This window comes from Centroberyx gerrardi, chromosome 13, assembly GCF_048128805.1.
Source record: "Centroberyx gerrardi isolate f3 chromosome 13, fCenGer3.hap1.cur.20231027, whole genome shotgun sequence".
NCBI classification, from domain to species: Eukaryota; Metazoa; Chordata; class Actinopteri; order Beryciformes; family Berycidae; genus Centroberyx; species Centroberyx gerrardi.
The window spans coordinates 16727484-16745319 of record NC_136009.1 but is presented as its reverse complement, the minus strand read 5'-3'; the positions used below and the strand labels follow the sequence as shown (position 1 = coordinate 16745319).

Below are 17836 nucleotides of genomic sequence, written 5' to 3'. Positions count from 1 at the left end.
TGACATATTGCAAAGTATTTTTCAGCAATTTTCCAATGGCCAAGGCCCAAAATGTATTCATTGAAAAATTATTGAAAAAGCTTGCTTTAACAGAAGCACAAATAATATTTGGTAGACTTGCTTAGCCCCAAAGCATTTGAAACTGATCATGGAAAACAAACATGATGTCCTTTGTCTTTAACTTTAACAACAACAAATTTTTAACTTAATCTAAAATTCTTCTTCCATGCTATGTCTATTTCATTGAGATTTATTGTCTTGTCTAGGCTAATATCACTGCTATGGTAATATATTAGCTGTGGTAATGCAGGAGTGCTGCTCCTGAGAGAGAACTCCTGTGAGTTACCTGAGACTTCACCTGGCGAGGATGCGGTCCGTCCAATGTTGGAAAGCAGGTGGTCGATGTTGGGCACAGGCTGAGACTGCACTGTGCTTTCCTGCTCAACTGTAGTCTGGAGCGACAGGTGGAGAGAACAACACGGTCAGGTAGGACAAGAAAAGAGGAGAGAGAAGAGGGAGAGAGAAGAGTACAGGGGAGAAGATAAGGAAACGAGGATGCAATCTCAAATTCACTTGTCAACCAGAAAAAAATCCCACATTTGTATTAGCATGTGCATTAAATAAGAAGCTCAAGTTTGGGTTTGTTTATGCTTGGGAGAAAAACAGAATGATGAAGAAAAATAGGGAAAAAAAGTGAATTGCCACATACGACAGGGTCCTCATCACCCTCCTCGGTGAAGAACCAGTCGTACTGCTGGATGAGGTTCTCAACTATCTTGCACTGGTCCGGCATGTGGTTGACCATGTTGGTCATGTTGTCCTCAGAGGTTCGGACCAGGGTCGGACCAAACACGATGGCCAGGTTTCGAGGCTCCATCTGAGCAGATAAGGTTAAGCTAAATTAGATTGACTTAAATAAACCCCCAAGGGGACACTGGATTGACATGCTGAGCATGGGATCTGAGACCCAGCAGACAGGGACAGAGAGAGGATAGGAGCGGTGAGGGAGTTATCTAATGACATTAACACCAACAGATCCTGTTAACTCTCACTCAACTGTCATACCTTGTTCTTTTCACAGTTTTCAGAAACCCTCTTAAGGTGAGCAGAAAGGAATTTCAGAGTTTCATAGTGATGATCAGGCAATTCAAGGATCTGCAAAAACAAGAAGTGACAGAATTTTAGGGTTCTTGATATACCGCAATTACTGCTAAACAAATATCTTTAAGGTTTGAGAAACATTCTGCACCCAATATCAGATTTCACTCACCAGTCTCTTGAGCTCCTTTAATCTCTCCACCGAGTCTTCTGTTCTGTTGGCTTCGATGAAATCTGCATACTTTTCTGTTGAACAGAGGACAGAGGAAATTATTAGTCACAAGTACTCAAGACAAATAAAACCACACAGAATACCCAAAGCTACCCAAAGCTTGGGTAGGTGGCCTTCTTTGTCATCATTTTCAGTGAATTCACAAGGTCTCACCATTTGTAAAAAGAGGTTCTGGAAGCTTCCGGAAAAAGGATTTCAGTAAACTACTGATGACATTGAGGTCCCGCCATTTCTGCAGTGACATACAAGAGAGTAAGACAACATTATGTTAAAACAGTGCTCTGACTACAAAGCAATTACTGTGACACTGCTGAGTGGATGACCAGTGTGTGTGTGTCACTCACGTCTTCCTGGATGTCGATGTCATTCATCCCTTTGCTGTTAAGCTCCTCCTGCATGTTGGAGATGGCGGCGTTGTTCCCTGGAACCCTGTAGATCCCCGTGTACTCCAGACCTCTCTCCTCCACCACCTTACAGCACACCTCCACGATCAGAGGAACAAACTGCACAACACACATCAGGAAAGCATTAGTGAAAATGAGAAACCACAGCTGATCATGTCAAATATGACAATTTCACACAAACCTGAATACAGTTTGAATGAGCACTGACAGATGTTCACACACACACACACACACACACACATTCAAGCAACATTCTCATAACCTAAATGCCAAAATACACAACATCTTCTCTCAAACACAGACAGTAGGGATGGGACGATATGCTTATCTCACGATACGATTCGATACACGATGTGGGGTTAACGATTCAATACAACCACGATACGATGTAATAAATAAAAGTTCAATGACAACAAAGTCTGACTGTGCAGAATTATGTTTATTTCTGAGCCACAAATCTTTCTAGCAATGGCACTGGCTTGCTAGATGCCCCATGATACGTATTTTTGTACTGTGATATATTGAATTTCGGTATATTGTCCCATCCCTAACAGACAGACATTCAGCCTTACCCTATTGGTCTGTGCAGGTGGACAGTCGTCCAGCCGCACCCCGAATGTGACCCCAGCAGGAGGCTTCTTCTCAAAGGGCTTCCTCATGATTCCTGGAATGCTTCTTTTCCAAGCAGCTCTGTCCCGTGGCGGGCTGGAGTCATCTGATATGGCACACACACACGCAAAACAGTCGTCTGAGCTCTGACACGCTCTCCAAACCACACAAATTGAGATAGTTCCACATTTCTAACAATTCTACCAGTGCCCTCACCTTTCAGGGCCCTACGCTCATCTCCCGTTTTGGGTGAATGCGGGCTATATATCTTGCTCTCTGCTTTACCTCCCAGGAAGGCTTGCTTGATACTGAGAGACTGGCGGGAGGTTTTGGGGGAAGGTTCAGACCTGCTGCTGGGCGCACTGGACCAGACAAAAAGTAAAAAAACAAACAAACAAACAAACAAATAAATAAATGATTAAATAAATACACAAATAACTAGATTAAATTGACATACAATTTAAATGGGTAAGATATAGTGCTGCAGTACTGTAGTTGAGCCACAGGGGGCAATGTCAAGTGCTGCATACCTCATCATGGTGTTGTATTCTTTGATCTTTCTACTGATCAAATCCTGGCTTGTTACAGCAGCATTCTGAAACAACAAATGATAAATCCATCATTTTATATACATATATATATATATGTTCAAATGTAATTTCCATGCATTTGCAAAGTAGAAACAAAGGTAGGACAGTATAAAACATTTTGGAAAAAACTGTTCCTTCTTTTGGGAGGTGCTGTTGAATGTTATATAACAATACCCTTAAGAGATTTATTTCTGATATGTTTAAATTCATCAAATATCATCTGATATAACTGATAAGTCAATGAGGACAAACAAAATTTGCACATCTAATTCTCTGAAACCTATATTATGTGGCATTGAGGAAGTCAGCAGTTAGTTTGAATTGTGAGGCTCTCTCTTTGGGATTCAGACCACAGACAAAAACCTGAAGGCAAATTGCAGACAGGCAGCTGAACAAACGATGCCACTGTTAACTCATTTCCTGGGCCAGCTGTCTTCTGAAGCCACAGGGAGGACATAAAACAATACTAACTTTACTATTATGCCCAGAGAAGACAAGCCACTACTTTGTAATGTTTATTTAGCCAAAAACTCTAAACATGAGAAAATCAAATGTTAAAAAGGACACACAAAGTTAAATCGGAAGAAAAACACCATAGCAACTGGGAAAACTCCATTTCAACATTCCACTCTATTTCTCTCCCTTAATTTCTTGACTGAATTTGAAAGTTTTGTTCAATGGTAAATATGATATATACCGACAGTGGCTTGGCAATCACTCTATAACTTAAGATTATTCTTCACTGCAACAAATATCACAATATGTTAAATGACAGTGGATCTACACCCACATTAAATGAACAGCAGTATTTTTGTGTACTTCCCCAAACTTTTTGTGTAATTCCCAAACTTATCAAGACCTGTAAATTATCAAATTAATTTCCCATACATTTTCAAGACATTCCCAACCCTGGGGGCGGGTTTAGTCCTAATCCAACACCTGGTAGTGATCATAAAGAGTGAGAGGGATGCTTTGGCTAGGCCACGTGGCCAAGTATGGTACATGAGTCTTGCTAGAACGCACCTCCTCATCCAGGTTGCTGTTCTCCTGAATGACTCTGATCCAGGACAGCATGTCATCCCTCCCTTCTGCCTGGAACAAGTACTCGCAGTCTGATGTGGTTAGCCGCAGCACATTCTTGCGTTTTGTGTCGCTGTAGGAGATGTCAATCAGACAGGCCTTGACACTGATTGGCTGGGGGTCCTCGTCAGACTGCAAGGAGGCATGGGACACCCCATCCTTCTTGTCTTTGAAGAGGGTGAGGGAGGGGCCTCGTAAAACAGCGTACATCTGCTTCCATGATCGCATTCCTCCACCAACACGCTACAGAAATACAGGATGAAAGAGGTTTACACATTGAACTCAAAACATTTGAGTGATATTTATGACCATTAAGTGAAAGCATGGGTGTATGGGCATACCTTATTTTTATCCGTGCTAAGCTGTCGAAAGGTGAGCCAGCCTTCTTTGGAAGAATCAGCGAAGATATCTGAAGAGGAATCCCTTCTAGATCCAGAATCATCAGAAGATCTATGTCCGTCCAGAGCCTGCAAATGTGAATACATGAAACAATTATTGACAGCAGGATAAGCTATATGTTCATAAGAGTAAAAACGCATCCTAAGGAAGCCACTGAACTTATACTAAGAGAGCATCAAAGCCTGTCTGCCTAACACCGCAAAATCATGTGAACAGGTCAGTTCATTATGGGTGGTGAAATCAAACAGAGCAAAGAAACACATGGAAACCATATAACACACCATGTCAACAGGATTATAAAACCACATGTAGGGTGTTTCAAAGCAACTAACTGCATTAAGTGGTAAGTTCCATGTTGTCACAAAATAGGACTGTGGCTCATTTCATGCGGTCTAGTTCCTTAAAAATGTAAATCTAAACAAAGAAAAAGTGTTCCCTCTGTGTTCAATAACAGTAAATCCAGCATGTTATGAACACTTTGTAGTTACTCACCTTTCTGAGGCCCCTCAGACCGGGCATGTGCTTACTGGAAGACCGCCTGATGACAAGGAGGAAGAAGGGGCGGGGGAAGAAAAGGGCAGATATTAAGACGAGAGATGAGGTCAGACAGATCCATGACCTGATGAATACAAATGAGGGCAATGAACTGATCTTGGCATGCACTCACCCTCTCCCCTCCTCCCGGTAGTTGTCCAGACCCTCGTCGTAGGATTTGGACCGCTCTGCTTTGGTGGCGTTCTCAGACTCCAGCAAAGCATTTCTGAGTGACTCTTAAAGAGTGAAAAACAGACACAGTATGAAAGGTTTATAAATCATAATGCAAGTCATGGACTGAAGGATAATGAGGGTCAGGGATGGCGCTCCCAGAGGTGGCTTGGGTCTTCAACTCTGGGCTTAACAAGTATTAAGTAGACCAGCGAAAATGGGATATTTCAGTAATGACACCATGCACTTTTGTGCGGTGATTCAGCTGCACTAATTGAGCATGTGAAGGTGGGAGTCCCTTAATGCCAGTATTTAAAAAAGGAAAACAGGTCAATATACGTCCTCTGACGTTAATTTTTTTGTGGCAACTACTTTAACGTTTAGTATTGTTCAAGTTTTGTAATCCTTTATTAGTTAATTTTTAAAATTAGAATGCCATTACATTTATTTTCTGTTTTATACCGTTTCATTTTCCTGAGTACAAATTTAAAATAAAAGTGAAAATCGTGCACATTACACACACATTATGTGACAGACCCCTATTTGATAAGATATTAATCTGAGAAGATTTTGCTGTTGGATATGGTTTGGTAAAGAACTGAACAGCATTCAGCAGCTGGGGAGATAGCAGTGTGGAAAGTGAAGCCTCAGAACAGTCATTCCTAGGACATTCCCCAACTGTCCTATCTTCAGATGAAACCATAGCGAAATATAATATTCCCTACTTTGCTGAAGGACTCTGGGAGACCCTCAAGAACCAGTATAGACTCCCAGGCCACATTTTGGGTCAATCAACACAGGAATGATCAGTATTAATCATGACTACAGACTTTGGAACTACCTGGTCTACCAAACAAGACTGCATATTTTGTTACATTTTTTAGTTTCTTTATTGATAAATGCAATTTAAGCCATTTCAATAGAAATCAGTCTATGCATGCACATTTGATAATTTGAGATAAGTTTGCGATTGTGTTTCAGTCAACCAAATATTTCACTTGTTTGTACAGTTTCCTTTCCGGAGGGATTCCTGATAAGCAAGGATCTACTGGACTGTTTCTGCACCACACTGGGATGAGACACCCCCGTCACCCAACAGTACCGCTTACCTTGGTCATGTGACAGCTGACGACGAATGGGAGGGCATGGGGAGGCTGGACTGGGAGGAACTGTAGTTATGGATGGAGCAACAGATATCACAGCGGAGGCTGGAATAGGAGTGGCCTCGCGGTCAACGCTGGGGCTGGCTGGCTCATCTGCAATCACAACAACACATTTAGTTTGTGCACAGAGAGAGGCTATGCAGCTTTTGTCACATTATCGATATATCACCATATTCTACATCTGATTACAACAATGAAAATACTAGGCCTGTTGTGCTAGAACTTATTGAATTTTGTTACAACTTTATTTGCATATCAACAATTTGGGTTACTGTCAGCTGTAGCATTGAGGAAAAATAAGAAAACAGTCCTTCTATGGCTCTTCACAGTTGACAAAGAGAATGGATCATCTTTTGACATGTTTTTGAGAGAGGAGGAAGTTCTTAACTCTTGAGTACCGCCCACTCTTGGCACTCCAAGCCTGAAACCGCTCAGAGTACAAAGCTGCTCTCTGCAGCCGAGGGGCTTTTGGAGCTAAATTTAAAGGCAAGTGCCCTAGTTCCAGCCTGTGCCCAACTTTCAAACGGGGCAAAGGAAAAAGGGTGTGAGTGTTTCCCAATGAAGGCCTACTAGGCTACCCTATTCAGATTCCACCCATCATCATTCAACAGTAACAACTTCAAAGTATTTCATCTTTATTTACTCTCCAAAGTACCAGATGATCACTAAACCCCTTCTAGTTTATGTTGCACACATCAAAGCACATTGACTATAACAACGCCCAAATGGCACAAAACGCCAAATGTAAACAGTGCACTGCATATGAGGCATAAACACATCAAAGGAATGGAACATACCAGGTTCCTCCAGCTGCAGGTACCGACGTTCACACTCCTGGCAGGCCTTACACCAGGCAACCTGGTCTAGCCAGACCAAGGGGTTCTGCCCCAGGCCCAACCTGCCCACCAGAAGCATGGTGAAGAGGCCAAGACAGGCTCACTCTCTTGTCCCAGGTTCAACTACACCAGGCATGTCCATTCTCGCTGTCTGTACAACTTCTGATATTACTCCCAAGGATGTAACTACTCTCACATAAAGCTTCTGAAAGAGGTTCCGACAAATACACAATACAAAATACGTTCACTGAACATAGATTTAACAATCTTGCAGAGCATTTGAAATGAGATGGTGTAGCCATGAGGTCAGATCTTCTGAGCTCTTAGAAGTTAATTCCATACAGCAAGCAAAGGCCATATTCCAGCTACACGGCAAAATAGTTTGAAAGTACCAGCTATCACCATCTGAAGAGAAAAGAATGCGACCTGTCTGTAGTCTCGGCTAAAAAACACTGACCATTCTGCACTGCCATTCGGGCCATGGGAACGCAGGCTGACCTCACATGACGAGGGCCAAGACCAGTGGCCTTTCAAACGGGTCATTGATGGGGGCCCAGAAGCCCGGTCAATCAAGGCTCTGTTCTCCTGGGCCTGGGCACCAAGCCCAGAATGGTGGTGTTGCCGCATCATCACTGTCACTGCCGGCTTTGTCTGCACCTGGCCTGCCAGGCCTCCTCACCAACCAAAGTTGCATGGACCACGACAGGCATTGGTAAGGCCACCTGACACACCAGGACATGGGAAGTGTAGGGGCTTTTAAATTTACTGTGACAGGAGATCACTTTAACTGGAAATTGTCACTTATTCCCAGAAATCAAGTCCTTGGAATTGAGCACTGTTTAGAGAGAGGGCCAAATGCCTAGTATAAAAAACTGCATTAAGCAGAACTTCAAAATGTTTAACAACTGATCAGATGAATTCTGACAGGCTTCAGCTTACATCATCCACAAGTTTGCACACACCCGCACTGGCCCAAAACTGAATACATACATCCAGCCTCATGACCGGCACAGGCCTCCTACTAAAACAAACCACTGGCCAACAAAAAAAGGCTGGTGAATTGGAAACATGTGGAACCATATCCTATACAGTAAATATATAAATATACAGGTCTAAACCTTTAATAAAGGCAAGCAGGTCTCTGAATATTTCCCTTTGATATGTGTGAACGAGAAACAAATTTCAAGTGAAATCTAGTGTGCGACATATGCTAGATTAGGTAGTTGGCATGTTACACCCCACAACATGAAGGAGGGTTGCAGCTACTTCAAAACAGACCCAAATTTAACTCTGAAACTAACTTCTCTCCCATGGGCCAAACTAAAACTCTCCAGTGCTGTCGCTGCCTGTGACCTAGTTCCTCCATACAGTCTACCTGCAGAGTACAAAATGTTCCTTTATGTCCTTCCAAAAAGAGTAAGTAGATCAGCCATCAGAGATAGGCCACTTTACTGAGCTTTGAATCTTAAACAAAATGTTGACTTCAGTCTATCCATTTATAAGTAAATCTGTCTAAATTATCTCACAATTAGCCTCAGAGACTGACCATTTTACTGGTAATCCGGCTTAATCACAAAGAAGAACCACTTATAGACACAGCCTATAGCCATACAGCCTAATAAACAAAACTATACAACTGAAACCATGACAGTGAATGACTGTCACATTCTAACAAAATCATTACTGAACATTCGGTGGTACCCAAAATAAATAGTACACACACCAGCAATAAATATTTAATCAATTTACACTCTGACTGTGAAGGAGGTGACACTAAGGCTTCATACACACTTGTATATTTCACTTGTATATATAAGTGGTATATAAGTGGTCATTTTGAAAATGCTAATATAATGTTTTTGAAACTTCTCAATGACTACACATTCAAAAGGTGCCAAAACCAAAGTAAGCCCCTTATCTGATTGTTCAGTGTTGCCTTTGGCAATGGAACTATAGCAATGTTCTCAACAAGGCACACAAACAAACTCACAAGCTGAGAGTTGCTATTAATTATGAATATTTCCTCACTACTGAATTGAAAAAAACAAAAAAAAAACAACAACAGATTCCCTATAATGGGGCTGAATGTACTAAAGTCTTGGCTATATAATTCAAACCCACCAGAGTTACCACTGTTTTTTGTGCCACTACAAAAACCTGGTCCAAAGGGGCTAAAAGTATAATTTTTGTAATCTGTCAAAACATATGGATTAGACTATTTTTGGGATCTAAAAAAGTTTTCACAACATTGCAAAATGTCAATGTGTGCACGGCTAAACAGTTCTTTTGAAGAGGACAACTATTTAATCTCCAGCAGATGCATTATGGGACTACTGGCCAGTGCATGCTGAAAACAGAACCAAGAAAATAAATGTGTAAAGGAGAGATGGCATCATATTCCATTCCAAGAGGTTTAAGCTATCCCTCACTCCACCCCAGATAAAACCAACATCCAAAAAAACCTTCTCTGATTACCACCAAAGCTAATTAATAACATCTACCCAGGAAGATTGATTTACTTGTAAACATCCACCCAGCATTGTATATATACTCATAACACATGCTAAATCAAGATGCATTTCAGATGAAAAATATAAACCAGAGTGGTCTGTTAATCTATAGGCTCTATGGTTAGCAATTTTCCCCGCCCCGTCTGGTCTGAACCGATTTCTATCGCCATCTACAGTGGAGGCCTGTTAACTGGCTATCAGCTCTGCCAGTCTGCCTCATGTTAGTACTGCCTGCAGCGGTTGTCATGACAACCCAGGACGGCAGGGTTTACTACTGACTGTTCTCTTACCAATGAATGGAATGGAGTCCAGAGACTCATCCAGGTTGCTGGAGCAGGAGGTCTGACGTTGTTCCCCAAGGCGGCGCATGTGCATCTCCCGACGTGCATCATTGGGAAGCCAGCATGCTGCCACATCCGCCGTGGAATCTGGTCCGTCGTCATTCACAGCCAGGATGTAGGAGGGGTGCCGCAGGGGGCTGGGGTTCTTCCCAGAGGGAGGCTTCTCCCTCAGAATTACCCCGGCCTCTGTAGGGCTCCGTCCATTCACCTGGCTCTGAGGTTCTAGCTGGGGGGGTTTGAGGATACCAGGCCTCTTGGGTCTCTGTTGGGGGGCGGAGCAGGAAGAGGACCTGTGCCCAACCAATGCTGCCTCAGCAAGCTGCATGGTTTCAGCCCGCCCTCTGTTCTGGCCTTGTTGGGTAGTGTGGCCTGAATGGTTACCTTTGACTACAGCTCTTTGGTCAGCAAGGGAAGGTTCAGCACTCATGCTCTTCCCCAAATGAGAGGGTCTGTCTGAGAGCAGGGGTGAGGAGCGGGACTGGAGAGACTCTGGTCCTTTAGTGTAGAGAGCAGGGTTAGCTATCCCCCTCATGCTGCTGCCGTATGCAGCAGAAGGCCTGTAGAGAATGGCCTGTCTAGGGATAGACTGTCTGCTGGGCCTAGTACCTTGGTCTGCCCTCCCGTACCCTCCTCTCCTGTCTGTGGGTCGTACCAGCTCTGCAGGGTCAACATAGTCTGTGGAGCGTGCCCGGGCTTTGTGCGTAAAGCCGTCTTGAGACACGCTGCGGGGGGGCCAGTTCCTGGCATGGCCCATCCTCTCCGACCCACTCATGCGGTCCTGTGATGCGCTGCGTGGGGCGACCTGAAAGTGGGGTGGAGGTCCGTGGTAGGAGCGGTCGTGGGAGGTGCTCCTGCGTCGGATCCCCTTAGAGCCCCAGCCTCCCCGGGGAATGTGGTGGGTGGTGCTGAAGGCGTTCTGACTGGAAGCTCGCAGGCTGTCCAGCCTCTCCTGGATAGTCCGGCTACCATGGGAATGGATTCCTTTGTTGTCAATGTACTCCCGATAGGTTTGGTAGGTGCGCCAGTCAATGTTTTGATGGTTGCCTGGGTAGTGAGGTGTCGGAGCTCCATAAGGTACCATCCCTGGACCAGCGGGGTAGACATCAGCCTTCCGTGGGACAGGATATTGGGCTACTGACCCGGGCCTCCCCCTGACAAAGACAGGGTCCATGTAATCTATTCTATGCGCTGGGCCCATGCGCCCCATATGGGCTGTATCAGGGGGAACCACCACAGTCCTCACACTGTCGTTGCGCATGCACACTGCCGTCTGGCTTTTCGGGTATGACTGGGGATGCAGGGATGGGGGCACGGTGATCTCCTTGCGGTACCCGAGGTCAGGAGGTGCCGCTGGCCCCCGGCAGACCTGCCCTGCTGGGGAGGAAGTGTCTGTCGCCTGGGCCATGCCCGCAGGCTTACAGTCTACTCTGGGGTAGCATATAGGGGGTGGATTAGGAATGTGACAGGCGTTTCCACTGTAGGAGCTGTGACCACGGAGGTAGGCATCCTGGGAGTAGGCCTAGGGACAGAGTGAGAAAGCAGTGCTACATTAGGCATAGTACAAGTTGCATTTGCAAGTGTGTGTAATATTCAACAGTGTGCTACTAGATGCTTGCAGGGAAGTCAAGCCTGAGATTACAAATGCTACTGTGTGCATGTGTGTGGGCAGTGCATGTTTCAGTATGAGTGAGTGGAGGCGTTAGCAGTTCAGGAGTGTCAGTGGTGTTCATCTGCTCCTTATTTAGAGTTCTCATGGAAATGTTCACTGTGCCATGACAGAACACTGTGCACCCTGACAGAAGACTGCGTACTATATCAACTGAAGGAGAAAATATTCCTCTCTGTCAGAGTTGCATGAAGGCACTTCAAACAAGGTTTTTAAATGGGGTGTTTGTCCAAAATTATACTGAATCAATATCAATCAATAATCAATATCAATGATATTGATATTCAAAATAAAACATTTTAAAAAAAAAAGAACAAAAAAACATTATGCTGTTATCTCAAAACTGTGATTTTCAATATTAAGAGAAAACATTCCTTTATGGACAGAACGGACAACTGCACACCTACCACTACTACAAACACCATAGGAAAAACAAATATGACACAGTGTTCATTCCTGGACCAAATACTTGGCCTTTGAATATATCAGCCAAGATCAGGTAACCGTCAATACATCGGTTAAATAATGCAATCAACTGGCTAACATTTGAGACAATTACCACACAAACATTACGATAACATGGTTGCAAGACTGTACATAAAGGTGGACACGATGTAGCCCATGTCTTGGCTAACATTTGACATGCTGAACACACACAGGTTGTCATAAAATAAATGCATGACTGGCTGGATATAAATGTGGACAGGTAGCCAATGTCTCCGTTTACCCACCTTAGATTGACAGACTGACAGACAGACAGGAGGTCGCCCATCCCTCATAGCGACTGTGCTATATTTAACCTCCGTGATTATCCTCCAAGGTTTAGCAGTCTATACTATTTTACTACAGATAGTACTATACACCCTTTAAATAAATATAAAATAGAGATTCTTACAGTATCAAAACTATGGGCTGGTAAGGCTCAACATCCTGCTTTGCTTGCACCTTACAGGCAACATAAAAAGAGACAAGTCAAGGTAAGTGGACTTTGACCGTGCTACCTGGTGTCAAATTACAATCTTACATAAAGCTGTGTGTGCCACAGCAATCAGTGCCAGCCTCTGTCCCTCCCTTTGTAAGCATGAGTGTACTGAAGAGTTCAGAGGTCACTGGCCTTTATCACACTAATGACATCTGGCATGGAGGATGAAAAAGGGGCGAGGCTCCACTGAGATGCCAGCTGGATGCCAGCTCTAGTGCCTAATCAAACAGGTACTGCGGGCACAGTGCATCAGCCATCGCCATAGGCTACATATTAGAATCCCTAGCACAGAGCTGGATTAAAGAATCAACACTGGTTTGACACCACTAGATAGCAAAGCCCTGATGTAAAACCAGCAGACTACATCCTATAAAAAGACAATGGCAACATGCATGACAGATGCAAAATGAGACAGCAAGCACAACATGTCAAGATGAAGTGGCTACCAAGCCTGCCGCTTGCTTACCAGATTAGAGGTTTCCCGAGAAAAAGGCTGCCGTTACAGAATGTGAAAACGAGAGCGTCAAGACACCAGGGGAGAAAGGGTAGAAGAGAGGGAAAAGGCCAGCAGAACAAAACACACACATTGTAAAAAAGAGAACAGATTGAAAGAGGAGAGAAAGTGAAACAGGCACAGCGGTGCCTGGGCTCGGCATGCTAAAAATATACCGGAGCTGCAGCAGCAGTACAGAGGGATGGCGAAGAAGAAGCAGAGAGATGTGGTAGGGGTTGCCACGTTAGCGGTACCACCTGCTTGTGCCAGTCAGTCCTGGGTGAGGTGGCAGGAGCATAAGCCTGCCTCTCATACTGCTGTTAAGTCTCCATGGTTCTCTCCATCTGCAGCCAGAATATTACGCTCACTGAACAAGGTGCCTCCAGTCTCTGTCTCTCTCTCTCTCCCTCTGCTATTGCTCACATGACAGAAGCAGCAGCTGCTGATTATACATTCAGCTCAGATGGTACAGCTCCCCCTCCCACTCCTTCCTCCTCTCTCCCTCTCCGTTAGCATCAACCTGTTCAAAACACAGGGCAGTCAGCTGACTTCATCTATTGGTTTCATCTCATCGCTCATGCTCTTCCCTCTCTCCCTTTTCCTTGCTCAGTATTTCCTCTGCTTCCCTGGCTTACAGGCTCCCCCCATTTCTCCTCCTGGAGTGTCTCTTTGCTAAGCAACTGCTGCCTGTCTCTAGGCAGTCAGTGTGTGCCGCCTCCGCCTCCTACAATATAATGTCATCCTGTTAGCATCTCTGATAATCCTCCTGTTCTTATGGACAGCCCTCGTCTGTCTGCCTGCCTACATCAATAGTTACACCGTTTTTGTGGCGGCTGGCCCATTACTGACGCTCTCCTAGCAGAGGCCAGTGGCAGCTAGCGCAACACATGTGTAACACAGTCGACTTTGGAAATGGGAAGGAGGGAGGAGAGGCAAAAAAAAGAGAGGGAAGAACTAACAGGGGAGGGGGGAGCGGGTGGGGGGCAGTGACAGCCAATTGGATATCAGAGGAGAAAAGGGAGGGAAGCTAAAAGGAGGCAGAGGGATAAGTGGATGTGTACAGGTTTTGATTTTCTCTAATATTACAAGTCTAAAATTAATTTACTCAGGATACAATGTTACATCTATGAATTGCAGTTTAGTAGCGCACTGACATCAAATTTTAAATTTCTTAGATAAATGACTGCTGGCTAATTTATTGTGGGGAATGGTGCTTGAGGGGGAAGGATATTGGTTATAATTACATGACATATTGATTTGCCATTCTGAGCAAGTATCATTCAAACAAACTGCATGCATAACATGCTCCCAAATGATTAACTCAATTATCTATCAAGTCAGTTATGAGGATTCAGTAAGGCCCTAAAGGGTCCACAAGGGAAAATTTCTGGCAAAGCAAATAGCCCAGGTCTTTCATAATATTACTCATTATAAATAGGCTGTCGGATAACGAAAAGCTCTTGGGAAAGGATTCCTCAGCACACTGACAGCGCACTCAGTGTGATTTGTTACGGATATGGAACAGATGAGTGCACCTTCACTTTGCCCTGAACCTGCAGAATGCTTACTAGCTGCCAACAGCTGCCAGCAGCATGCATAAAAACTTAATGATGAGATCTGAAGTGCACACAGGTAATAGAGGTTTCATCTCTGCAGGTATACAAACCTCATCTGCGGGGACAATCTGTAGAGGAATGCGTACAGGAATTCAGTGGGAAGCGAGGTTAAGATGAAGAAAAACAAAGCTTATCTATGTAGCCTATTTGGATTAGGGATGGGTCATAAAAAACAAATATTCAAAAATTAACTCCCAGGGATAAACATCATCTTTTATAATTTGGCCATTGTTGCTTTTGGAAACAATTATGTCATTATCAAAGCCACACAAAATCCTAGCGAGAGCAAACTTCAAGAAAGTACAGGGCAATCTTGTTCAGTGTAAAGTATTTGGGACAGAGTTGTCGTACCACGGCTCCACCACACCAAACCTGAACAGTCTCAAAAAGCAACCAGCTATTTCTACAGATCATGAAGATGGACTAGCCAAACTAGCAAGACAACATTTGTGTGGGCTCCTCGGAAAAATCTCTGCCCTCATTTCCGACATGATTGCTAAAGATATGCAACTGATCAGTACCGTAGAGAGCAGAAGTGATCAGAGTGATTCTAATATTTACTATATTAAATGCACGTCCCTACTTGGGAACCCAGCCCATTTTTATTGAGACTCACTTTACAGTTAATGAGTTTAACTTGCACCTAAAATTATATTTTATATAAAAATAAAATATCAATTGTCATTTCCTGATACATAAGATATGTGATTTAGGCTCATGTCTTCTATCTTCCATGTGCATGTCTCTCAGCTAATTCAAAATTTAAGCAAACACACGATAAACCTCTCAGAGTTCAGTCCTAGCAAGGTTTGAGCTCTGCTATTTATAACTGACATAGATTTTCAGTGTCACTGCCTTCATGACTTCTCTTAACCTCTCTATTCTGATCTATCACAGGGAATTGGATTGGCTGACAACTTTATCACAGACACCCCAGTTATAATGGAAATAACGCCTGGCTACACACTCAGCTGATGAGAAACATCGATTACAAGGAAATTAGGCTGAGGGGAACTATCTTTATTTTGGAAAAATCTTTGCTTCAAAGAGGTCTATTTCAGGCCGTTGTCATAGGCTGATCCCTTGTTGACTGATTTATCATACCTCGCTGAAAACCATCAAACTATAACACACAATCATGAGTGGGTGATTGCAGAAAACTAATGGCATTTAGTCTGAGTCGTAACCTCTGTTCTCCATTCAGTGTTACAGCCAATATAATTTGACGCCCTTCAGATGCTGTTGGCTCTTCTAATAGTGGTTGACTGCCTCAGGTAACAAACCTGTGAGGCTGTCACATGCAATTAAGCATGTCGGGCAATGATCCATGTTGCATAAGTACATAGTGGGCAAGTGGGGGGCAACCAGGGTTATGAAGCAGAAATTAAACCTTTTCTAGGACTCAGCTGCTTAATGTAGGCCTAAGTTCGAAGAGACATTTGTCCTCATTAACAAAATACAGACTCTTCCCTCTGCTCCTTTGGGAAGCTAAAACAGTTCATCTGTGTGGAGGAGGTTGTGTATATCTATGCACGCCAACAACTTTGTATGATGTATTTCAGAGAGGCCCTGCTCAACCCCTCCAATGAGGCCATTTCTGCACTAGTGTCAGCAGCAGCTATGGAGGACAGGTTGTTCTGGCCTGGTTAGGAGGCCCAGATAGAGAACTCTGATGGGATGGGAAAACTGCCTGCCGTCCCAACAAGCACACTTTAAAGTAGAGCAGCTCTCTGACACCCAATCACATACATGGTGACAATCATTGTGGAACTGGAGAAACACAGAGCTTCTCTTGTTACAAAAAGGAGGAGGAGGGGGGCAAAGTATGAATGAAAGCCAATCAGACGACAGGATTATAAGAAGAAACTCACCAGCTGCAGTATATCCTCATCTTTTGGCATCACACAGAGTTCAAGAAAGGCGTCACTATAAGGGAACAAAAAGTATTTAAAAACAGACAGAATGCACTAAAAGACCAAGAATCATTTAAAAGAATCCACATAAACTCTCACCTATCTTGGATCAAGGCTATAACATCAGAATAGGTTTTCCCGATGATACTTGCTCCGTTCACCTTCACTATTCGGTCACCTGTGGGCAGTAAAAAAACAGGAGCAGCAAGGGCATCAGTAACAGAGAGATGTCACGAAGGTTTGTAAGCTGTTTATGTCTCTCTACAGAGTGGAACCCAGTGATGATTGTATAAAGAGGAAGCGTGTCTTCAGCAGCCAGAGGGTGAAAAGGAGGAGAGCAAATAGGATCAGTCACCTGATGAGGGTTTACAGCAACTGTGCCTGGGGGCTCTCCATATCCACCAACACATTAAAATCACTACCAAATACAGGAGAACGAAAAAAAAACGCTACAACTACAATGTTTGCTAATGTTTTGTTTCACAGCAGGAATATTTTCAGGGCACTTCAGCACTGAAACTTGCACTCCTAACTATGTTTTACTTGTAACTTTGGGTAAGGAGGTGAAGCGTCTTCTACTATCATACTTGCTGTAAGTCGCTCTGAATAATGCAAATGGAAAATGCCTAAAACATCAACATAATAGCTTACAGGAAGGGTTTTTTTTCCACTGTATGACACCATTTAGAGGGTTATAGTAAGGATGCTGCAAATTCATGACTTCCCAGTGCACACATGACTTGACCGTTGTGCTCCAGTAAACTTCGGTTGGAGATTGATGAAGATCATTACCTGTGCAGAGTCCAGCTCCATGGGCAGGGCCACCTTCCTTCACTTGCTTCACAAAGATGGTGTCCATTGGCTCTAGCCTATTGCGCTGTCTCCCTAACAAAAAAAAGATAGCAGTCAGTATACATTATACATAGACTACAGTATACAGTGCAAACACATGTAAAAGCAGATAGTTAAAATGGAATGTTCATGAGTTTGCTTCATCCTGCCATTGACATGGGGCCTTTTTGGGGGAAAAAGGGTGTTCAGGGCAAAGGGCCCTTGAATATTTATAAAATACCCCGGTCACCAGCAGCAACCAGTATAATTTTAGACATTTCTTTGAGTTTCTAGAGGTTTCCTTTTCTTAGTCCAGGTGTGCCTAATAAGTAGACCTAAGAATTTCTCTGGGTTTTGGGGGATTTCTT

General features: G+C 43.7%; 1 protein-coding gene across 2 annotated transcripts in view; it reads right to left on the bottom strand.

Moving 5' to 3' along the window:
* The window catches only part of arhgap21b (Rho GTPase activating protein 21b), a 37940-nt gene that overhangs the window by 5355 nt on the left and 14749 nt on the right, over positions 1–17836 (bottom strand). For both annotated transcript variants that reach the window (XM_071925111.2, XM_071925112.2), the window contains exons 5-22: positions 17430–17522; positions 16737–16815; positions 16596–16650; positions 9917–11486; positions 6227–6373; positions 5080–5182; positions 4905–4950; positions 4355–4480; positions 3957–4256; positions 2874–2938; positions 2560–2705; positions 2307–2449; positions 1675–1833; positions 1484–1562; positions 1271–1344; positions 1066–1155; positions 710–877; positions 347–452 (exon numbers count right to left, since the gene is read on the bottom strand). In XM_071925111.2, coding sequence (XP_071781212.2) covers positions 347–452; positions 710–877; positions 1066–1155; positions 1271–1344; positions 1484–1562; positions 1675–1833; positions 2307–2449; positions 2560–2705; positions 2874–2938; positions 3957–4256; positions 4355–4480; positions 4905–4950; positions 5080–5182; positions 6227–6373; positions 9917–11486; positions 16596–16650; positions 16737–16815; positions 17430–17522 — 3549 coding nt within the window. The remainder of the gene's footprint in view (positions 1–346; positions 453–709; positions 878–1065; positions 1156–1270; positions 1345–1483; positions 1563–1674; positions 1834–2306; positions 2450–2559; positions 2706–2873; positions 2939–3956; positions 4257–4354; positions 4481–4904; positions 4951–5079; positions 5183–6226; positions 6374–9916; positions 11487–16595; positions 16651–16736; positions 16816–17429; positions 17523–17836) is intronic.